Source organism: Salmo salar, chromosome ssa03, assembly GCF_905237065.1.
Source record: "Salmo salar chromosome ssa03, Ssal_v3.1, whole genome shotgun sequence".
Taxonomy (NCBI): Eukaryota; Metazoa; Chordata; class Actinopteri; order Salmoniformes; family Salmonidae; genus Salmo; species Salmo salar.
In genome coordinates, this window is record NC_059444.1 from 70152437 (window position 1) to 70176339 (window position 23903).

Genomic DNA, 23903 nt, shown 5'->3' on the forward strand with positions numbered 1-23903 from the left:
TACACATTTTAAAATCATAATTCAATGCACCAAAAACTATTATATTATATACAAATAACTCGGAGGGGACACAAATGAAAAATACTTTCAATTTAGTAATGTTTTTATTTTTTGACCCGGAAAGGGGATTGACGTCAGACTATAGCAAATAAACTCAGTTTCCCATTGGGCTTTGGGTTGTACGCCTTGAAATGTCAGCTGACTATCTCACATGACGAACAGTTTTGGTCACTCACTGTGAAAAATATTCAAAGACCATTTTTAAGCTAGACGGGAGAGAAGGGTCGTAGCCCAGTACATTATTGTTTGATTCTTTCTAGGATTTGAGTCCATCTGGAATCTCCACAAGTCGTTATTGGTTTGCTAACTATGTAGCTTGCACAAACAAGGACTATACAGTGCATCACCCGACTCGGTAAATTGTTCTCTTTTCAAGTGGCTAAACAGACAAAAGCAAGGAAATACTTACTATAGTGATTATTTGGTAGCAGATCTACCTAGATATGTATTGTCTTGACAATAGCTCATATTCATAGCATAGCATCCTTTCTACAGTTTTGTCACCAAGGTTGTTTTGATTCTGTTTTTTTCCCCAGATGAGCTGTGGACCCCTTCAGAGGTTTTTTAACTAACCCATTTCGTCACGTAATATTACAGTGACACCCTGCAGCAAGCATGGGTCCAGAGGGAAAGACACTATTGAACATCATAATCCTGGGGTTTGGATTTATGTTCATGTTCACTGCTTTCCAAACATGCGGCAATATAGAGGTATGGTTGAACTGACAAATGATACATACAAATTCAAGCCATACAACTGTAGGGAACCTACAGGGGAAGTTAATATTGATGGTGTCAATTGTTTATGTCTCATGCTTTTTCAGCAAACTGTGATCAAGAGTTTCAACAGCACTGAATTCCATGGGAGTGGATACACAAGGTAATTCATTGTGATGCTGAAATAGTGTGACTTTGACCTATGCGGCTCCTATGGTATAGATTAGACCTGCTGGAAAATTATAATCCTGTCTCTCTCTCTCAAAGAGGTCTCCAAAGGTAAGTAATTGAATCTGCCCAGTTTAGGCAACAAAGTTGACTTTCAGTTCTCTACAATATCCCAGTTTCCTGAGGTATTTTGTAAATAACATGCATATGACTGTGGTGATGTAGGGCCTCGTCAGTGATTTAATTGCTGCTGTTGGCCTTTATGGACATCTTAATGACACCACCCGTGGCAGGCAAACACCAGGCTTTTTTTTTATTCAAACACATCCTTATTGAATAAAATGCCTGCACTTGTAGCCATGTTGCTAACATTTTCTATGAATTATTATATTACAATATTACATTGGCGCAATATCATCATTCTTTTTTTTTTTTTACACGTGTCTTTACATGTAGCATGGCCATCATCTATGGAGTTTTCTCTGCATCCAACCTGATTGCTCCCTCAGTAGTGGCTGTTATAGGCCCCCAGTTGTCCATGTTCTTTAGTGGACTAGTATACAGGTGAGCACACTCTTTTGACCTTTCTTTAAATCAACCCACTGTAGCCTATACCTGTTTACAGAACTGTTTATTTATCTATTCTCTCTGAGTGTGCATAAAGTACTTGTTTTCATTAGCTTATTTGTGATGTTAACACTGTCCAATGTTTTATTTCCATCAGTGGATACATTGCAATGTTCATCCACCCCTACACTTGGAGCTTCTACACAGCGTCTGTAGTTGTTGGAATAGCGGCTGCAAGTAAGAAGACTGTGTTATTCTTACTTGAGAATTAACGACTTGTATTTCCTATCAACACATAACCCTCTTTCTTTTCTCTTTCAATCTCTTTCCATCTGTGGCCTAGTATTGTGGACAGCTCAGGGGAACCTACTCACCATCAACTCTACAGATGCCACCATCGGCAGGAACAGTGGTATTTTCTGGGCCTTGCTACAGTTCAGGTACTTCTTTTATCAGCATAACTGTATTGATTGCATCACTGTTTACCACAGCTTTTTTACTCTGGTACTGAATCCACGGTGTTGGACTGCCTAACATGTATCTATCCCATTTTGCAGCTTATTCTTTGGAAACATGTATATTTATTTTGCCTGGCATGGCCATGTTCACATATCAGGTATGTCATCAGTTTTGGTTAACTTTTTACTATAACAATGTAGATATCTTTTGAATGTATTCTACTTAGATTCATTAGTCTTTTCCCCTTTTCTTTTTATAGTATCTAGCATTCCCTAAGTTCCCTTGACACAATGAGGAAATCTCATTTTGGCCATAAGTTGCTGAGCTGTGTGTGTGTGTGTGTGTGTGTGTGTGTGTGTGTGTGTGTGTGTGTGTGTGTGTGTGTGTGTGTGTGTGTGTGTGTGTGTGTGTGTGTGTGTGTGTGTGTGTGTGTGTGTGTGTGTGTGTGTGTGTGTGTGTGTGTGTGTGTGTGTGTCTAGACAAGGATCGCCAGACGGTTTTCATCTCTCTCACGGTCATCAGCCTGGTGGGCAGCTTTCTGTTCTTCCTGATCCAGAAGCCGGAGCCTGAGGCCACACCCTCCGAGGCGTCTGAGTCACTGCTGCAGACTGAGTCCACAGAGAGCTCCTCTATCGTCGTGTGAGTGCAGCCTGCAGACAGGCTGGGATGGAAAACATGGTCTAGGTCTAACGTTAGAGTAAACTAGCACAATAACATTTTTCCTTATCTACCCTTTTATTGACCATGTTGTCATGCATACATACACATGTCAAATATTTATATACTAATAGATATGCCATACAAATGGTGTTTGTGCATTCTGTACCTGCTGTTGTATGTAAGGGCCTTTGTATTCCTCCATAGGCCTGGGTTGAAGCTGGATAATCCTTTATGTCTGGAAAGGCTGTACTTAAGTTTATTTATGGATTTCTCTTCCTTGCAGAGCGACTCCAGGTCTCGGTTCCCAGGCTCTGGATGCTTTCAGTGAGTCAGAGTTCATTGGTTGCTTCTTACTTCAATCTGTCATGTCAGCAACAAAGGCCCAGAGCTCAGCTGACTGATATGTGCCCTCTTCTTACAGAGAAAGCGTTGCAGTTGTCTGTCACTAAAGAGATGCTACTGCTGAGTATCTCCATAGCATACACAGGTGGGCAAATTCATTCCAATTAATTCTGGAAAGAAAATGTTTTGGGCTATTTTCAATATGAGGAAATTCTTTCAGTGGATGCTAGTATAGAAATATAAACGGATGCATATTCAATTGACATTGAGTATGTTTGAATGCGTAACCATAGGTTCTATGTGCATAACTCTTGCTCCTTCTCCACCTTCAGGCCTAGAGTTGACATTTTACAGCGGGGTATACGGGACATGTATAGGAGCCATGACTCAATTTGGGGACGATGCTAAGAGTCTGATCGGGCTCTCTGGAATTTTCATTGGCCTGGGAGAGATCCTGGGTGAGTCGAAGTCATTTTTTATCTTCAGTGCTATTTCAGATCACATGATACACGTGAGGTTTGGAAAGCAGATTAACTGGTTGACAGGAAGGGACTGATGATTCGAGGAAGTCAACGCTTCTGTTTTTGCTGTGTCTCTGTTTGTCCAGGAGGGGGCGTGTTTGGGATGCTGAACAAGTGCAACCGGTTTGGGAGGAACCCGGTCGTGCTGCTGGGGCTGATCACTCACTTCATGGCCTTTTACCTGATCTTCTTGAACATCGCCAGTGATGCCCCTATTGCCCCAGAAGAGGGCACACACCTGCAGGCATACATCACCCCCAGGTACACAGCAGGGCTTACTCAGTTGGCCCATAAAACAATGACCATAGATTACTATTATAACAATTCTCTGTACTTTGCATAAGAATACAGCAGGTCAGGACATGAACATTATGTTAAGTGTAGCAGTTGTGCATAATTGCATTTGAACTCTATCAGGTTACTGCAGATTGTATAAGGTTTCGTGTCTGTATTAACCTGGGATGTTGTCTGTTCAGTGTTGAGGTGGCGTGGCGTTGCCTTAATTGCTTAACCTGTTATGTTGTTTGTTCAGTGTTGAGGTGGCTCTGCTGTGCAGCTTCCTGCTGGGCCTGGGGGACAGCTGCTTCAACACCCAACTGCTGAGCATTGTGGGATTCATGTTCCGGGAGGACAGTGCTCCTGCCTTTGCCGTTTTCAAGTTTGTCCAGGTACATTGATATCTGTTAGGCCTACACACACGATATGGTTTGCTATCTATGGTGATAATGTATTACTCTGAATGATTTGAAGAAATATAACATTGAGCTATTTGCTTGGTATATCCCTTGATGATTCTCCATACTTGCTAACCACAGTTGCTGTATTACAGTGGTGTAACTTGGTGCTCTTGTCCTCCACAGTCCATCACTGCAGCCCTGGCCTTCTTCTACAGTAACTATCTCCTGCTGCACTGGCAGCTGCTCATCATGGTTGTGGTGGGCTTCCTGGGCACGCTATCCTTCTTCGTGGCTGAGTGGGTGGTGGTCTCCAGCCGACGGGACACTGACTATGACAGCATATGACAACCAATGGGAGGAGGGGGTCACGGTGAGAGGAGCTATTCACAGCTGGACGGGTCATCTGGGGAAGAGTCGGTGTAAAACCTTCCTATCAACCTAGCTATCCTTTGGAATTCTTCAACTGACAGTTTGACTGGCCCACCTCAGCCCCAATAAGCAGAGACTGTAGTAACGCTGTTTTAGCACAGTCATTCACAGCTCTATTGATTCCAATAAGCAGAGACTGTAGTAACACTGTTTTAGCACAGTCATTCACAGCTCTTTTGATTTTTGCCTTTCAAGTGGAAGATACACTTAAATACTGTATATTTTACTTGGAGTGAATCAGATGTGCACAGAGGAGCCTTTATTTTCATGTTCAATGTCGTTCACTGTGCTTCTGTCTTCATGTAGATGTTCAGCTGGTTGGTTTCAATGTGCTGTAGTCATTGACTAAGGTTTGGCTAGACTGCTATTCCTACCAAGGTTTCCAGTCTCAACATCAATCTTATTATACTACTTCAATTTGATAGAAAAAGAAAACGTAGTACAGTCGATTCTTGATAAGCGCACATTGGATATGTACAAACTCTGTTTACATTCAGTACAGTTTATCAGTTCAAATTCAAATACACTTTTCACTTCTGCATGCTCAGATTTAGTATACACATTTAGAACACTCCCAAGCCATTGCATTTATCAGGACTCCACTGCATCTAGATTTCTTGTAAAATGGCATTTGTCATAAAAGGAGAAATTATCAAGACCAATATACACTAGCTTATTGCAATTTATATTATTTTTGTTATAGTGATATCTGTACGAAATTGTTGAACAATGCTCTAAATGTTATTTCTTTGTCAATATTTGCATCACACTTTCAGAGTATCTGTAGTATGCCATAGGTTTTGTCAAAAGTGGGATCGAAAAGGCCATAGATAGTGTATTGAGGATGATGGCATGGCTGTTGGATGAATGGTGAATTACAAAATGTAGACCAGAATTTTTATGTCTAAACTGCTCTAGGTTATATTGCTCTGTTAAAATGTCACATTGAAGAACTCTTGAGCTTATGAGTTTATAAGGCTATGGTTTTATTTAGAACTCACATTGAAACAATGGCCTTTGCACTCTGCAAACATCAAGCATTTTTTGTTCTACATTTTCATCGTGCAATTTCGATTGAGGTCACAAACTATTTACAGTGTTTGTGTTCCTCCTTGCCAAAAATGTATAGTCTAATTCATGAATCATTTCATTCATTGTGTGGATTGCTTAATGTAGAGTTCAGTTCTGTGGCATATGAGAACTGAGTTTGAAGATTGTTCCGAGCCAGAGCTATTGGATGTGAGGCAATCAATAGGATTTTGAGGGAATAAACTATCTTTTGGTTTATGAACTAGATTTTATACTTGAATGTAGTTACTTAGAAAGGCACCAGGATATGCACGCTTGTTTTTTACATTTTTGTTATTATAAAAAAATATATATTTTGAGCCTTTTTTTCGTGTCTGTATGCTCCTTTTTGCATACCTGGGGTGAGAACAGGTGATGCTTTGCATACTTTCTCAACAACACAACCCTTGTCCTACCTGATGAGGATTTGATGCCCGCCTCTGCCTTGTTGCTCAGCAACCAGGGACGCTGTGAGTCACAATGTGGGATGCAATTATTGTGTAATGGAAGGAGGCTACATCCAATCACAAAAGAGAACTGTACTCGCTGTCATTGTTACGTCCAATACGGTTCTATGGTAGGCGTGAGAGATTAGAACCAAATTGAAACAATTTCTAAAACAAGGTTAGAAATGGCATTGGAGTAAGAAACAACCGAGATTGAGTAGCAACGAAAAGGTGTTGAAAAGTAACTGTGTAGGGAATATTTAATTCTAATTTACAGACACTTTCTATTTAGTACAGAAGAATCAAAGAGTATTTTTTTTCTATAATTTTACATTTCAATTTTTTTTTGCGTTCGATCCTGTCGTTTTTTTTTAATCTCATGTTATTTAATTGAATCATTCTGGCGTTGAATTTTTACAAAAAAAGATGTCAATATTGGAAGAAGATATATCTTTCATGTCCCTCGGAAATACTTTTTAATAACATTAACTCAAAAGTAGTGTGAGACAAAATGTCAGCTGACATTAGTTTGTTCGATTTGGTGAACCTGTCGATCGGGACACCTGAAGTTGGAGCAGTCAACCTCAATGCGTTGCATACCCTCCTCCACGCTATCCTGGGACACCTGAAAATCCAAAATGTGACCACTGGCTGGAGAGAGCAGGATGCCCCGCCACAGGAGCCCCATGGCACTGTGGCGCATCTGACCAAGTCCTCTAGCCCGTACCATCACATGGAAGACAAACTTCGGCAGATAGAGAGACAGATGGCCGCGCTGGAGAAGCTTCCTAGCGGTACAGATCTTCTGAGCCGCACTGCCTCAACCACAACACCGGTCAACGACTTGTGGCAACTGATGCAGCTCCGCCGCAAGGCTCAGGCGAGTGAGGACGGCGTGTCCAAGGTGAGACAGGCTCTTCCTCAAAATGTAATTCTTAAAATCACACTGTCATTGCTGAGTTATAATTGTATTATAAATTGAAATAATGTCATGCGAGGACAGGTGAAAGTTGAACACTGCTGCTGTGGCAGTGCTGCCTCCCTTGATCAACAGTCAAAACTGTGTTGAAACTTTGATTTGTCTGTGATGCACAATTTTGCTTGTCGTAAGATAGGCCCCAAATCATTTTTGGGAATCTGTCCCAAAACATAATTTTGTGGTCAAAGAAAAATGGCCATAACGGTCAAGAAATAGGATTACATTACAGTTCCACTGGGTATTCTAGACTAGACATCCATCTTGTGACAGATGTTAGAGTCTGAGGTTTATTTATTGACCCTTATTTTACCAGGTAAATTGACTGAGAACATATTCTCTTACAGCAACGACATGGGGAAGAGTTATTGTTGGGTGGAGAAGGGACGAATGAGCCAATTGGAAGCTAGGGATGATTAGGTGGCCATGATGGTATGAGGGCCAGATTGGGAATTTAGCCACAACACCGGGGTTAACACCCCTACTCATACGATAAGTGCCATGGGATCTTTAGTGACCACAGAGTCAGGACACTGAAAGACAGCTCTGGGGCACTGGAATCTCCTTAGAACAGAGGGAAGAGTGCCACCTATTGGCCTTCCAGCAGCATTCTATCTCACATTCAGGTACCGACCAGGACCAACTACATTGTTTCTGAGGCAAGCCAGCAGTGGAATGCAGGGGGATATGCTGCTGGCAAGTAATTCACCCCCTCTTATCTGTATTAAGTCCTGGAGTGCTTGCTCATCAAAGCGCTGTCCCGCAGCTGGGGGCCTGTCTGTGTGGTGAATGGTGAGCATTTCAGAACACTCAACACTGGATAAGGATATTGATGACAGAGCACAGTACAATAGGTGATGGGCACCACACTGTCTTCTCAAATTACCTCGCTGTGTCTCTGTTCCAGTTTCCAAAGGAAAGGCAACTCCCCAAAGAGAAGCACCACTCCTGTGTATGCTGTGTATGCTGTGGAACAAAATGAATAGCTGAGTAGTACAGATCACTAGGGGAGGCTGCTGAGAGGGGACGGCTCATTGTAATGGCTGGAATGGAATTAATGGAATGGAGTCAAACGTGGTTTCCATATGTTTGATGTGTTTGAAACCATTCCACCTATTCAGCTCCAGCCTTAGCACAAGCCCGTCCTCCCCAATTAAGGTGCCACCAACCTCCTGGGGTGTACCCAATTTAGAATCAGTGTCGGTCCAGTACTTCATACCACACTCTGAACTGTATCTCTGCTGTTATCTGAAATGAGTTTGAAATATGGACACTGATAGAGACATGACAGTCTGTGTAAATAAAGCAAGTAGGAAGATGAAAGATTGCACAGGACTCTTCACTGATGTTGCCCAGACCTGCCCAGTTAACACTCAGGTGATATGAGGGAGGGACAGCCAGTGGTTACAGGCAAAGGTGCCTCTGAAAATCCTCTGAATCATTCTGAAACATTCATGTAGCCTCGCTGGCCCTGTCTGGCCTTCTCTGGTCCTGTCTGCCATATCCCTGAAGACCCCACTAAGACACAATATCCATCAGTTTCTGCCTCACAACTCAGAGCAGCATATTGTATTTCCTGCATACAGGACCTTAGCCAGGGTCCCTTTCTTCTTAACCCATGGCAGAGGTTATCAGGGGATTGTTGTGGTTGATAAAGGTGTGCTCCGCTGTGACCCCACAGGGTACATGTCCTGGATCTGAGAGGGTAGCAAAAAGTCTGCCTGAGTGGCGCTCTGTGTTCACAGTGGCGTGGAAGGATTCCAGGCCACCGGCCATCTTAGTCAGAGCCAGTTAATGGGTGACTAAAGAGTAACAGGGAGGTAGAGCGGATGGCTATCTTCCCAATCGCAAATAACTTCCTTATCGTTGGGACAGTAAAAGTCAGTGTTCTTATATTATGTTAGTTACTCATTTCCTACCCCTTGTACTGGACTTTTGCTTGTTGTCAGAAGGGGCTTGTATTTATGTTGTCCTGGCCGTTACCATTTGCAACAGACTTGTGGATGATGCTGACCCAGATGTTGTGGCAGAAACAGGAAGGAGGTTGGGCACTCTGTCCAAACAACATCCTCACAGACAAACAGACAGAGTACTAGGGACATTGTGTCTGAGGAAGATACAGTTGGGGACGTCCCCTGGTTAGGGAGCCCAGCTCCTTTGAGGGAATAGGACGATGCATACATTTTGCCTACTGTTTGCTGATGTAGGCAATTATCATATATTCCTGTGAACTCAATATGTCCAATCAGCCTCACAAGGAGCTTTTAAAGTGTCATAGGAATCGCATAGGAAATGAACCATACCCTGGACCCACTCATCAAAATGTGACGAATACAGTTGATTGTCTCTCTGTTTGTCATTAGGAGTTGGGTTGGTTGCCAGATTAGAATATTGTAGTGTATGTCCTGCTTGCAAGATTTGATCATGTTTTGCCTAATCTCATGTCTCTGAGATGCTCGAGGCGATCAATGAAAAGGTGGTCTCCTCCAGAAATTCCATACGCGCAGGTCATATATCACTTCCACGTTTACAGCTCACTTAACAACCTATTAGTTATTCAGCCAATTGTTTGACGGCCTGTGCAGCTCAGTGGGGTCGCTATGCGTCATTTCATGTCTGGGTGCATTAGAAAAACCCACCGTAACTCTGGTCAATACGTTCAAAGCCACCTGTTTCAACTTTGCTTAGTAAACACAAGCTATTTCTAATTTGCAACACCCAGAGCAAATGTGTGGGTTTACTCTGTCAACAAGGCCTCAGCTGTGTTAAAGAGTGGAGTGGTTCCATATGGGCAGGGGTTATGTACTCTGAAAAACATGGATTATCTGGAGACAGACAGGTCCTACCGCTGCTTTGTAACAGCTTGTGTATCTCATCTACTGCATATGGATGGTGGTGTCCTGGTAACCTCGCTTGGGGGGAAATGTCAACTGGATGGAGCCACGGAGAGGGGTTTTGGAATCCCTCCTAAATGAAGGGGTTTAGGATCTTCCTACTGATCTTCAAAGGAAGTAGCCAGGGGAATAGTCACACATATGGCTTTGGTCAGGGGGATTTCTACCATACTGAGTCCCCTGACCGCTTCAAAGTTTCACAGAGTCTTACTTTGGGAGATTAGAGAACTGGGCTGAGTCAGTTTCAAGTGTTTTGGGCATGAAGAGGCTGTGAAAAAGCTTTAGACCTAATGCAAAGAGATCACCATGCGTGTTGATTCACCCTGAATAAGGCACCGTGATGCCGAAATGTTGGAGGTTTACCCAATACATTACTGGGAGCTTATATATCGCGTGTGCGACCGTCTTTATTTCTATAGCCTACGATTCAGTCATCATAACAGAAATGGACAAAAGGTAATGATTGTGTTAAGTGATCTGACCAGTGATGTGAGGTTCTTTGAGCTTTGAGTCCTTCGAACACACTCTGTTGTGTTTCCAGTCTATGTCGCTGATCCAGGATCTGCTGAAGGAGATCCAGGACCTGAAGGAGTCCAGAGACGACCTGAAGAAAGAGGTCAAGAGCCTCCAGAACCAACTCAACCAGGTCAGACACACATCCATACTGGCAAACCCTCATAGTGAGGTAGGATTGCAGACAGACAACATTTGGCAACCTTGCTCATCTCCCTCATGAATCTACAGTAGGGGATATACCCAGTGCTCATCACTAGGGAATCCTTCTCCATCTCACCACCCCACACAGTGGTGAAATATAGCGTCATGTAGAGCCCGATCCACCCTGGCGCTGGTCCCCTCCCCCCATCACTCTCTGTAGGGGACATGGAGTCATACAGAGGGCAACAGCATCAAAGAGCCACAGCTTATCTCTGGCAACCTGGCCTGTCACTCACCCCAACAATAGAGTGAGGATAATAGGGATCATCCTACATATCTGTTTCCATCTGGTAGCATGACGTTGCTCTGGGTGTTTTTGGGTTCCAGCTGAACATGAGTGAGCTGGTTGACAGAATCAACGAAGTGGAACAGTACTGCCACCGACTGGACAACCTGGACTCTGCCACCGTGAGTTGGAACTGAGGAGACTACTTTCCAAGCTCAGAAATTATATACTGTATTGTTAAGAGGAGACAAACAATAGTATAGTACTGTAGTAGCTAACTCTAGTAAAAAGAGATTAATCATGACTTCCTCTTCTTCTTGTCTTCTCTCTATCACAGAAAGAGCTGCAGGACAGAGTTGGGCGTTACCCAGACCCAGACGAGCTCATCCAGTGTGTAACCTGGGACATCATGCAGACCACCTTGGTTAGCGAGCAACAGAATCTGCAAAAGGCATGTCTTATGTCTTGCTTGAAAGAGTGAGATTCCTTTATCAAGCAATCATATACAAGACATAGGAATAGACATTAGCTTTGTGTTGATGGTAGCTATTTCTCCAATAGGAAATCAGGCACTCAGTCGCTGTCCCCACATCAGTTGTCATGACCACCATGACTCCTTTCAGCACCTCTGCCAATGCCAACACTGGAGCTGCTGCCTTCACTCATGGCACTGTCACTGCCAGCCAGCATAGGGGGGCACTGCCCCAGCAGTCCCTCTCTGATGGAGCTGCTGCCTTCACTCCTGGCACTGTCACTGTCAGCCAGCATGGGGGGGCACTGCCCCAGCAGTCCCTCTCTGATGGAGCTGCTGCCTTCACTCCTGGCACTGTCACTGTCAGCCAGCATGGGGGGGCACTGCCCCTGCAGTCCCTCTCTGATGGAGCTGCTGCCTTCACTCCTGGAACTGTCACTGCCAGCCAGCATGGGGGGCACTGCCCCAGCAGTCCCTCTCTGATGGAGCTGCTGCCTTCACTCCTGGAACTGTCACTGCCAGCCAGCATGGGGGGGCACTGCCCCTGCAGTCCCTCTCTGATGGAGCTGCTGCCTTCACTCCTGGAACTGTCACTGCCAGCCAGCATGGGGGGGCACTGCCCCAGCAGTCCCTCTCTGATGGAGCTGCTGCCTTCACTCCTGGAACTGTCACTGCCAGCCAGCATGGGGGGGCACTGCCCCAGCAGTCCCTCTCTGATGGAGCTCTGATGGTGGGCAGCAAACCCCTGTCTCGTGTGGCCAGCGGGGCAGAGCGTTACCCAGAGACAGTGGAGGCCCTGAGGGACGTGGGCAGGCTCAGGGAGAGACACAACACCCTGGAGACCAGAGTAGAGCTGCTGGAAGCAGGCAAGGCCGACCAGGCCCAGCTCCAGCACCTCCGGGAGCTCCTCACTGACATGGGTAAGATAACAATGTGGAGATTGGATAGTGTATGGCTATTCTATGTTTGCTTTTACTGAATGATGTCTTTTGTGTGGGATGACCATTTTTGTCCTGAATGTGTAGGTGACAGGGATGTGCCAGACAAACTGTTGGATGAACTGAATCATCTGAGAGTTCTGGTCGACAGCCTGATGGGTGACAGAGCCAAGGTGAGCGAGGAAGATGTACGCACGCACACACACACACACACATTGTTGATGGCCCCATGTCCCTGTCGTAGCTGGGAGAACTGGAGCAGCTGATTCTGAACATAGGGACAGTTCAGGGCTCAGAGGGAGGCTCAGAAACAGGGTCAGACAGTGAGGACTCCTCTGACTCTCCTAAGCAAGGACAGCTCAGACTGCAGATATTATACCTCAGGTAAACAACGACACAGAAGCACACAGGAAGGCTAAATAGAAATGATAGATAGTTTATTATGGAAACTACATTTGATATAATTTGGTATTCTAAGTAATTTGTAACACAGGAGGTTGGCGGTACCTTAATTGGGGAGAACGGGCTCGTGGTAACTACTGGAGGGGAATCAGTGGAATGGTATGAAATATATCAAACACATGGTTTCCAGGTGTTCAATGCCATTCCATTTGCTCTGTTCCGGACATTATTACGAGCCGTTCTTCCCTCAGCAGTTTTATGGCCAGTTGAGATGTGGTAGTTTTCCATTGGAAGAGAGGTGGTGGCCTGCTCCTCATGGCCTGGTGCTCCTGTTCCACCACTCTGTGTTCAGGAACGCAGTGCAGAAAGTGGAGGAAGAGGTGCTACTGCTGAAGGCTGAGCAGAAGACCAAGAAAGACAGACAGCTACAGGATCAGGTCAGACAGACAGACAGACAGACAGACAGACAGACAGACAGACAGACAGACAGACAGACAGACAGACAGACAGACAGACAGACAGACAGACAGACAGACAGACAGACAGACAGACAGACATATTCCAGTGCATATAGACATTTGAATACACTGTCAGGTCTAACACCAGAGTGTAAAACCTTCAACTGTAGAATATAGCTTAGACAGCATCATCCATAATGTAGCAGCTAGTGGCCCCAACATGGCCCTCACACTGCCCTCTCATCGCAGATGGACAACCTGCGAGGCATGCTGGAGGACATGATGGCGTCCTCCTCCTCGCTGCTCTCCCAGAGCCTCCAGCAGGAGCCCCAGGGGTCAGGCAGGCGGGCAGCAAGGCTCCATGTGCCCCTCCTGCTCTGTAGACGTGAACAGGAAGGTCAGCCAGCTGTTCCAGCGCTATGAGAATCTGCAGGGCCTGGTTAGCAGATTCATGAATCAGCAGGGAGGAGGCAGACCTGGAGCAGAGGTACTAAAGGCAGGGCCAGGATAGAGGATGAAACAGAATACCAAAGGGTTTTAAATCAAATAATGGGTCTGTTATGTTGAACCCTGAGGGAGGGAAACGTTTTGAGATGATATGTAAGGGAAGCTCTAGCAGGGCAGCAGTGTGTTAAGGGAAAGGAGTGTGTCAGTGCCAGCGCGCTCCATGGCAGTGGGGCCATGGCTGTGTATTACACATATAGAACCCTGTCTCTCTGTGTTGTTTCTGCCAGAGCTCTGAGCTGATGAATGACGTTCAGGGAGCCATCATGCAGCTGCAGGCTGAGTGTGAGAAGCTCCACAGCACAGCCAACCACCTGATTGAGGAGCACAGCCAGAAACAGGTCCACATCGACGTGAGTCTGGTAGGGAGGGCTGCAGCAGGGGGAGGCCCATAGGGGAATAGGAGATGCTCCATGCTGTACTTCTGTTCCAAGCCACAGAAAGATGATTCTCAGTAATGTCTTTCTGTCACAGCATCTGTACAAGTCCATGGAAGAACTGGATGAGAAGAAAGCTGACAAAGAGCTTGTGGAGATGGAGATTGAAATCGTGAGTCTCTCACCACAACATGGCATAGTTTAGCTTTCCCTCAGTGTGTTATACTCAACTCAGGTGAACTCTCACAAGTTCTCACATGTTGATGTTAGTCTAGACAACCTTCCACAAGTCCATTCAAGACCATACAGTGAGGGAAAAAAGTATTTGATCCCCTGCTGATTTTGTACGTTTGCCCACTGACAAAGAAATGATCAGTCTATAATTTTAATGGTAGGTTTATTTGAACAGTGAGAGACAGAATAACAACAAAACAATCCAGAAAAACGCATGTCAAAAATGTTATAAATTGATTTGCATTTTAATGAGGGAAATAAGTATTTGACCCCCTCTCAATCAGAAAGATTTCTGGCTCCCAGGTGTCTTTTATACAGGTAACGAGCTGAGATTAGGAGCACACTCTTAAAGGGAGTGCTCCTAACCGCATCTTGTTACCTGTAAAAAAGACACCTGTCCACAGAAGCAATCAATCAATCAGATTCCAAACTCTCCACCATGGCCAAGACCAAAGAGCTCTCCAAGGATGTCAGGGACAAGAATGTAGACCTACACAAGGCTGGAATGGGCTACAAGACCATCGTCAAGCAGCTTGGTGAGAAGGTGACAACAGTTGGTGCGATTATTCACAAATGGAAGAAACACAAAAGAACTGTCAATCTCACTCGGCCTGGGGCTCCATGCAAGATCTCACCTCGTGGAGTTGCAATGATCATGAGAAGGGTGAGGAATCAGCCCAGAACTACACGGGAGGATCTTGTCAATGATCTCAAGGCAGCTGGGACCATAGTCACCAAGAAAACAATTGGTAACACACTACGCCGTGAAGGACTGCAATCCTGCAGCGCTCGCAAGGTCCCCCTGCTCAAGAAAGCACATATACATGCCCATCTGAAGTTTGCCAATGAACATCTGAATGATTCAGAGGACAACTGGGTGAAAGTGTTGTGGTCAGATGAGACCAAAATGGAGCTCTTTGGCATCAACTCAACTCGCCGTGTTTGGAGGAGGAGGAATGATGCCTATGACCCCAAGAACACCCTCCACACCGTCAAACATTTAGGTGGAAACATTATGCTTTGGGGGTGTTTTTCTGCTAAGGGGACAGGACAACTTCACCGCATCAAAGGGACGATGGACGGGGCCATGTACCGTCAAATCTTGGGTGAGAACCTCCTTCCCTCAACCAGGGCATTGAAAATGGGTCGTGGATGGGTATTCCAGCATGACAATGACCCAAAACACACGGCCAAGGCAACAAAGGAGTGGCTCAAGAAGAAGCACATTAAGGTCCTGGAGTGGCCTAGCCAGTCTCCAGACCTTAATCCCATAGAAAATCTGTGGAGGGAGCTGAAGGTTGGAGTTGCCAAACGTCAGCCTCAAAACCTTAATGACTTGGAGAAGATCTGCAAAGAGGAGTGGGACAAAATCCCTCCTGAGATTTGTGCAAACCTGGTGGCTAACTACAAGAAACGTCTGACCTCTGTGATTGCCAACAAGGGTTTTTCCACCAAGTACTAAGTCATGTTTTGCAGAGGGGTCAAATACTTATTTCCCTCATTAAAATGCAAATCATTTTATAACATTTTTGACATGCGTTTTTCTGGATTTTGTTGTTGTTATTCTGTCTCTCACTGTTCAAATAAACCTACCATTAAAATTATAGACTGATCATTTCTTTGTCAGTGGGCAAACGTACAAAATCTGCAAGCGATCAAATACTTTTTTCCCTCACTGTAGGGGTACCTACAAATCCCAACATGCTCAAGTTCACCTGTACCAGCCCATGCTAAACCCTACCAAGCCCATATGTGTCCATACACAAGTTCATACACATATGTATTTATCCCTACAAGCTCATACAGGTTTCACCTAACGCCTACAAGTCCATACAGGTTTCACCTAACCCCTACAAGCTCATACAGGTTTCACCTAACCCCTACAAGTCCATACAGGTTTCACCTAACCCCTACAAGTCCATACAGGTTTCACCTAACCCCTACAAGTCCATACAGGTTTCACCTAACCCCTACAAGTCCATACAGGTTTCACTTAACCCCTACAAGTCCATACAGGTTTCACCTAACCCCTACAAGTCCATACAGGTTTCACTTAACCCCTACAAGTCCATACAGGTTTCACTTAACCCCTACAAGTCCATACAGGTTTCACTTAACCCCTACAAGTCCATACAGGTTTCACTTAACCCCTACAAGTCCATACAGGTTTCACCTAACCCCTACAAGTCCATACAGGTTTCACCTAACCCCTACAAGTCCACACAGGTTTCACTTAACCCCTACAAGTCCATACAGGTTTCACCTAACCCCTACAAGTCCATACAGGTTTCACCTAACCCTTACAAGTCCATACAGGTTTCCCCTAACCCCTACAAGTCCATACAGGTTTCACCTAACCGCTACAAGTCCATACAGGTTTCACCTAACCCCTACAAGTCCATGCAGGTTTCACCTAACCCTGACAAGTCCATACAGGTTTCACTTAACCCTTACAAGTCCATACAGGTTTCACTTAACCCCTACAAGTCCATACAGGTTTCACCTAACCCCTACAAGTCCATACAGGTTTCACCTAACCACTACAAGTCCATACAGGTTTCACCTAACCGCTACAAGTCCATACAGGTTTCACTTAACCCCTACAAGTCCATACAGGTTTCACCTAACCCCTACAAGTCCATACAGGTTTCACCTAACCACTACAAGTCCATACAGGTTTCACCTAACCGCTACAAGTCCATACAGGTTTCACTTAACCCCTACAAGTCCATACAGGTTTCACCTAACCCCTACAAGTCCATACAGGTTTCACCTAACCACTACAAGTCCATACAGGTTTCACCTAACCGCTACAAGTCCATACAGGTTTCACTTAACCCCTACAAGTCCATACAGGTTTCACCTAACCCCTACAAGTCCATACAGGTTTCACCTAACCCTTACAAGTCCATACAGGTTTCACCTAACCCTTACAAGCCCACACTAGTACTGCCATTGCCCTGACTGCATCTCCTCTCTTCCTGTAGAAAGCAGACAAGCGTGCCCTGGAGACCAAGGTGAGTCGCATGCAGTTTGACTCCATGACAGAGGAGCTCAACACCATGTTCCAGGAGCTGCTCAGCAAGATCACCGGCCAGGAGCAGGACTGGCACAAAATCATTGACAAAATCTCCACCGAGATGGAGTGCAAGGTGGGACTGAGCAGGAAGTTACCCTGCTAAATGGATGTTTTTATAATAGGCCTACATGTCCATTGATACGCACCATGTTCTGCTGTTATTACTATGCTATCACCAATACATATATCTCACAAGTCTGTATGTCGCAAGTTTTTAAGTGTTTTACGAACGTGTTTATAGTGACAGATAGCATTGTTTGTAAAAATCTCATGGAATGTCTGTCTGGAGTGTCTGGTGGTAGTTTATATCTTTGGGATCCCTGTAGTACATCTGTTGTCTATCTGTGTAGCTGGACCGGATTGAGCTGGATCCTGTGAAGAAGCAGCTAGAGGACTGCTGGAAGAGCATCCGTAAGCAGCTGCAGGCCCAGCCTGCCCCAAAGGAGGACAACGCTGCAGGCATCAGGAAGTAAGTCACTGGTCACAGCCAGGCCCAGGAGGGATGATGGCTGGATAAGTCCAGGTTCCTCTATGGAGTTCTACATGATGATGCCTTCATTGTCTTCCTGTGTTTAGCATTCATTTTATCTCTCTATATTCTGCCTATATTTCTATGTTCTGTTTGTATACTGTTGTTTACTCACTGTGTATGTACAGTATATACTGTATTCTGTTCATAGCGCATCCTAATATACCTACTATTGTACACACTATTTTCCTTCCAAATGATATACTGTCTATACACACACCACGTATTTATATTCTGGATTCTGACACATGCTCACTCAGATATATCTACTCTGGATTGTCATTTCTTGTTTGTTTGTTTGTTTCTTGATTATTTGTGTATTTGTATTATATTTGCTAGACATTCTACTGTGCTGTTGGAGCTAGAAACAAAAGCATTTTGCTGCACCTGCTATAACACCTGCAAATCTGTGTATGTGACCAATAAAGTTTGGTTTTGATTTGTCTTTGTTACGTCCCTTTCATAGACAGCTTGTGGCAAGGTTCCACTGCATCTCCTGCGACCGCCCAGTCGATATGCTTACCCCAGGACCGTAAGTAAATTATAATAATGTCCTATTTTTATACAGTACACACAGACATTGTGGAAATTGAAATAATAGGATTGTGGTGCTGCTTATTCACCTACCTCTCTTTCTTTTTTCTCTCTCTCCACTGGACAACAGGCACTTGGTCACCGTGCCCTCCACTCCTGGCCTACCCTCCCACAAGTCCAACCGACCGTACACCATCTATGAGCTTGAGCAGGTTCGCCAGCATTGCAGAAGGTGAGAGCAGAGAGTCATACTGCTAGACATTTCCGTCAAACATCACAACTGAAACTCTTACTTGGCCCCATTTTAACCAGCAGAGGGTGCCAGTGTCCCAATATCCAATATACAGCGTAGTCAACTTTATCTTTCCCCCAAAGACCTAACACCCACGCTAGATCAGTCAGAAGTGTTCCATAGTTACAAGTGTCTGAAATTAGCCAGCTCTCCCTCCATCTCAGCCTGAGGCCAGGGACCAACCACAGCCACTTTGAGATGGCCAGCTCCGAAAGGGCCATGATGCAGGTGCAGAGGATCCACACCATGATGTGTAGGCAGATAGAGAGAGTGCAGAGCCATCTAGTTGGCCCAGAGTGCACCTACAGCCAGGGGGCTCTGAGGGAGATCGGGCCCTCCCGCTATCCAGACATCCTGAGCCCGCTGCAGAGGACCAGCCAGAGTCTGCCCAAGCAGTGAGTCAGTCAGTCAGGCCAGGGTCAGGCAGGGAAGCCGGGAACACATGTATTGAAACAGGGGAAGGACCAAAAAGTTGTCCATATTGCTTTGTTATGGTTTAGAGAAGGGTCAGGGAGGCAAGGTGACCCAATTTACCTACAAACTATAAATACTGTATTGTCAGGTCTGTTTAAAACCTCTAGAAGTGTTTATCTTCCGACCTTCAACCTCCACTCCTGTGTCCATCCTAGCGAGCGCATCCCAGAGATGGCAGACTACAGTTACCTGGCCATGTCCCGGAGCTGTGGAGGCAGCCACACCGTGACCTACCCCAACCGCCGCTACACCCGCCTGCAGCACATCAGCCACTTCATCCAGGCTGAGGAGGAGACACCGCCCGTCTCCAGCTCCCCACTGCGCATTCAGGTGAGTGAGACCAACCTCACCTACTGTGGGTTACTGTACTGACAGATAACTAAACCACTGCAAGCCCATAGGAATACACCTGGTCGATCACGTTTGTTGAGCCATTTATACAAGTTATCATGTTGAGTACAGAGTATATTTGAGGTGTATTTGACAGTTAGGTATGAAAATATTTGACCTTGTCCTTGTGCCTATTGGTCAGCCGGAGGAGGTGGACATCCTGGGATTGGACGGACATATCTACAAGGGCCGCCTGAAAACCAGATCGGTCAAGACTGTGGATGCCAGACTACCCACCATCTTTCCTAAAGACGGTACAGGGTTCTGGACTGGGATTATATTCAGCTCTACTCTACAGTACTGTGTATTTTTAGAGTGGAATTACATGTATTGAAAAGAAAATGGAATCTGGACAATTGTGAACAAAAGCTAGACTACTTAATTCATGCTACTCAATTCAAGCAACTGCAGTGCAGTAAAACTATTCCCACTGGTCCATTTTGTATTTTTACGCCATCGCTCCAAAAAGTCACCTAATGTTAAGTGTGACATGTCTGCATGCTGTGGGCAGCTGTCATGGTCCGGGCCTGGGAGAGAGGTGAGGTCCAGACTCCAGTTCTGACAGCCCATATGGACTCCTCATTGACAGTGAAGCACACTTCCGAGGATTCACTGTCACCCCTGGGCCCAGTTACACAACGCGTCAGGTTAAGATGATGATGACACTGTGCCTTCTGTCCAGGCCCCAACTGCCCTTAGCCTGTTTCCTCTCTCTCGCTCCCTGGACAATGTGTCCAGAGTTGGGCTCGCAGTGCAGGGATGCAGAGATAAAGAGTAAAGTGGGGAGGAAGAGTGAGGGGGGACATCATGGGGAAGTGGGAGGTGAAGGGTCAGGAGAGAATGGGGAGGAGACTGAAAAGTTGGGGTAGGTTGAGAAAGAAAGTGGGCTGTTTGGTTGGGAATGAGAATTTGAGGAGGGATACAGTGTTAAAGTGGTGTATGATGAAGGATTAGGAACGAGGGTCTGGAGAAGGACAAGGGTCAGGAGATTTAGGGAAGGAGAGAGGAGCTTAGTTTACGGGAGGGAGTATTTTAGGAGGGTTTAAGGAAGTGAGTTAGCAATAAGAATGGGCTGCACTGGGGTTGGGGGAGGGGCTCTGGTTGGTATAGTGTTCCACACTGGAAAGAACCCCATGTTACTATGTTATAGAAGATCAGGCCTGGTGTCTGTAACAGACTGTAAATAGAACCTGGGGTAACACTGCTTGCATTCAATCATTTCTATCTTAATATCCTTTTCATCTGTTCATACAAATCAAGCCCTGTAGGAAGAAAGAGAGAGATGTACTGTTTTATGCCTGGGTTTTGGTGTTGTGATTCCCAGTAATTTATGAGACCATTGAATGAGTCAAAATAGTATTGAAAGAGTATTTAGCTCAAGACTTGGAAGAAGGTGTATGGGCGTGTAGGTACAGTATGGCTATGGGTGTGGTGGGGTCCTGTCATTCCCATGTCAAGGCCGCGATGTGACGTTGTTGTTTTAATGACAGTAGGCATGTGCAAGAGCAAAGACAAGATCATGCGCTCCCAGTTCCAGAAGCCTGGCTGCACAGAGCCGGGCTGTGTGACCCCTGTGCGACCCCAGAGTGCCAAGACCCAGCGCAGCCGCTCAGGTAGGTCAACACCAGCGTCATTACCCATTTGCAACATATAAACCAATTTCACTAACTGGAACAGTGATTACTATGGAATGGTACTGAAATAACACTCACATGGAAATAGCATTCTTCTTTGCTATTGCTGCTGTGCAGCTGTTAAGGTTGATTGTAGCAGAAACCTGAACCCTAACCCCTGACCTTTCCCCCTTGCCCCCATTCCTCCCTTTATCTCCCCCAGCCTCAGGCAGCTTTGTGCGGGACCGGCCCATGTCTTCTTTAGGCTGCCTGTCCCAGGCTACCCTTCCCCAGAGCTCGTCCCATGCTGACACCACCAGCGAGCTGCTGCAGCAAGATCTGGAGCTTCACGTGGACCTGAGCCAGTTGGAAGAAGAGCCCATCATCATCCTGTAGGGGGTGATAGAGAGCCCCGCACACCTTATTTTAATAAACCGTTTACAGCAGCAGCAGGAGGGTATCCTGGTCTCCATTTTGTAATGGAGCATACAGATGTGAAAATCAAGTCTGATATTAGTCAGTTAGGTTATTTATGGATTGTAATGGAAGAACACATTCTGGGGCATATGAACACTGTTTCCATGCAACAAAATAGCTGAGTCACAAAATAGCTGAGTCACATTTCCAGTGTAGCTTTATAGGTGTTATACCTTACGTGTGGCTACATTACGATTTTGGTTTATGATGCCTGATTTTCAATGACCTTCATAGACAGGTGACCTCAAATACCAGACTGTTTGGATGCAGAAGAATACCACAATGGAGCAATTCATTTGACATATAGGGTCTTATAGAGCGGTATCATTAAGGGCTTGAAATGTCTTCCCTCTCACAGACCCAATTTCTGTAACGTCTGATTCATTGTATTAGTGTCTCAAGTTGTTCCATCACATGTTAAGAGGAAAGACATTCATGCGTGCTGTCATTACCACAGAAATGTACCCCTGTCGTGGACTCATAACAATGGTAGTCAGCCACCTGCATCTATTGGGGAAGCAAAGCAGCCAGGGTTGTAAAACCGGCCCAGATGGCGTTCCCTTCAAATGTCACCGTGCCTGTGTCCAGTTACAGCAGTCTCCTGGTGTCTGTGTGTTTTAAACAAGGGGGTTAGCTATGTGTGTCTCACTCTGGCATAGCATACCATTTCTAACCATGGCACAGCATTGGGTATCATAGCATACCATTTTTAACCATGGCACAGCATTGGGTATCATAGCATACCATTTTTAACCATGGCACAGCATTGGGTATCGTAGCATACCATTTTTAACCATGGCACAGCATTGGGTATCATAGCATACCATTTTTAACCATGGCACAGCATTGGGTATCATAGCATATCATTTTTAACCATGGCACAACATTGGGTACCACAGCATACTTTTAGCGTAGCGCCATGTCAGGATTTGAATTAATAAACTTGAAAGGACAAACTGTACTGTCAGTGAGGAACGGGGTGACAATTTCCTAGAAGCAGGGGCTTTGCTTACACACATTTTGTGTCAATGAGAAATATGATGTATATTTATCTCTATCCATGCCTTACACACTCAGTGGCCAGTTTATTAGATACACCCATCTAGTACTGGGTTGGACTTCCCTTTGCCTCTAGAACAGTCTGAATTCTTCAGGGCATGGAAACATTGCTCAATTGGTATCAAGGGATCTAACTTTGCCAGGAACACATTCCCCACATCATTACACCACTGCCACCAGCCTGTACCATTGACAGCAGGCAGGATGGGTCCATGGACTTATGCTGCTTACGCCAAATCCTGACTCTGTCATCAGCATGACACAACAGGAACCGGGATTCGTCGAACCAGGCAACGTTTTTCCACTTATCAATGGTCCAGTGTTGGTGATCGCGTGACAACTGGAGCTGCTTCTTCTTGTTTTAAGCTGATAGGAGTAGAACCTGGTGTGGTTGTCTGCTGCAATAGCCCATCTGTGACAAGGACCAATGAGTTGTGCATTCAAAGTCGCTTAGGTCAATAGTTTTTCCCATTCTAATGTTCATTCGAACAGTAATTGAATTACTGGATGCCCGTCTGCCTGCTTTATATAGCAAGCCATGGTCTCCTGACTCGTGAACAAGGTGGTGTACCTAATAAACTGGGTATAAGTGATCCCTTTCATAGCATTTGGATGTATTAAGGAGAGTATTTAAGACAGGCAGTTAATCTGAATGTAACATTTCCATTGGTAGATGTATTTTTGTTTTCAAAGATAAATGGGCCTTCATGGAATATGTGATGTGTGTCATATGATGTCCATATAACTTATGTGAACATATGTTGACTCATTGACTGTCTGCAATGAATTTTACTTGTGGTACGTAAATATATCTGTACTGTTTTACACAACTCCACCATCACATGCATATAATTCGACTGTGAAGGCACATTTTGTGAGCCACGCTGTTATAACACACGTCAGTTTCAGACTCTTAACACATTAACTGGGCTGGATACACAATTCTAACCACATCCTTCCTCAATTAACTGTCACGCTGTGTGTTTATTGTCTCTCTTACATAGGCCTACTTGTTCCTTTGTACTATAGAGACACTACTTATAGGGATATATAGATTACTATAGTATTATGCAGTGTTATATCATTACTGAAGGGGTTCCCTTACAGAAAATCTCAAAAAGCAAAGTTACTATGTGTTAAAATG

General features: G+C 45.1%; 2 protein-coding genes and 1 long non-coding RNA gene across 3 annotated transcripts; all 3 read left to right on the forward strand.

Annotated features, from left to right (window-relative positions):
* Positions 1-187: 187 nt before the first annotated feature.
* LOC106601524 (UNC93-like protein MFSD11) lies at positions 188-5988 on the forward strand. The gene is made up of 14 exons (XM_014193773.2): positions 188-415; positions 597-771; positions 885-940; positions 1402-1509; positions 1670-1749; positions 1856-1952; positions 2070-2128; positions 2451-2610; positions 2915-2955; positions 3053-3118; positions 3306-3431; positions 3581-3755; positions 4027-4162; positions 4355-5988. Exons 2-14 carry the CDS (start codon positions 676-678, stop codon positions 4514-4516), a joined length of 1362 nt encoding a protein of 453 aa, XP_014049248.1. The 5' UTR covers positions 188-415; positions 597-675; the 3' UTR covers positions 4517-5988.
* A 966-nt stretch (positions 5989-6954) lies between these two features.
* LOC123741696 (uncharacterized) lies at positions 6955-8159 on the forward strand. The gene is made up of 3 exons (XR_006769218.1): positions 6955-7018; positions 7717-7882; positions 7998-8159. It is a non-coding gene; the product is annotated as an uncharacterized lncRNA (long non-coding RNA).
* Positions 8160-10528: 2369 nt separating this feature from the next.
* Positions 10529-23472, forward strand: LOC106601526 (glutamine-rich protein 2). The gene is made up of 17 exons (XM_045716065.1): positions 10529-10630; positions 11029-11109; positions 11265-11351; positions 11489-11761; positions 11845-12319; positions 12425-12510; positions 13932-14054; positions 14176-14250; positions 17300-17464; positions 17742-17860; positions 18387-18452; positions 18585-18686; positions 18911-19141; positions 19376-19550; positions 19753-19864; positions 21104-21223; positions 21447-23472. The coding sequence occupies exons 1-17, from the start codon at positions 10529-10531 to the stop codon at positions 21617-21619; spliced, it is 2565 nt and encodes an 854-aa protein (XP_045572021.1). The 3' UTR covers positions 21620-23472.
* Positions 23473-23903: the final 431 nt, after the last annotated feature.

What these genes read in the sequence shown, in the direction of transcription:
- LOC106601524 (XM_014193773.2), top strand. Translation starts at nt 676, where the DNA reads ATGGGTCCAGAGGGAAAGACACTATTGAACATCATAATCCTGGGGTTT. An exon ending in AAACATGCGGCAATATAGAG is followed by an intron (nt 772 to 884) that starts GTATGGTTGAAC and finishes ATGCTTTTTCAG; the next exon opens with CAAACTGTGATCAAGAGTTT. An exon ending in TGGCCATGTTCACATATCAG is followed by an intron (nt 2,129 to 2,450) that starts GTATGTCATCAG and finishes GTGTGTGTCTAG; the next exon opens with ACAAGGATCGCCAGACGGTT.
- LOC106601526 (XM_045716065.1), top strand. Translation starts at nt 10,529, where the DNA reads ATGTCGCTGATCCAGGATCTGCTGAAGGAGATCCAGGACCTGAAGGAG. An exon ending in TGGAGATGGAGATTGAAATC is followed by an intron (nt 14,251 to 17,299) that starts GTGAGTCTCTCA and finishes CTCTTCCTGTAG; the next exon opens with AAAGCAGACAAGCGTGCCCT. An exon ending in GATATGCTTACCCCAGGACC is followed by an intron (nt 18,453 to 18,584) that starts GTAAGTAAATTA and finishes ACTGGACAACAG; the next exon opens with GCACTTGGTCACCGTGCCCT.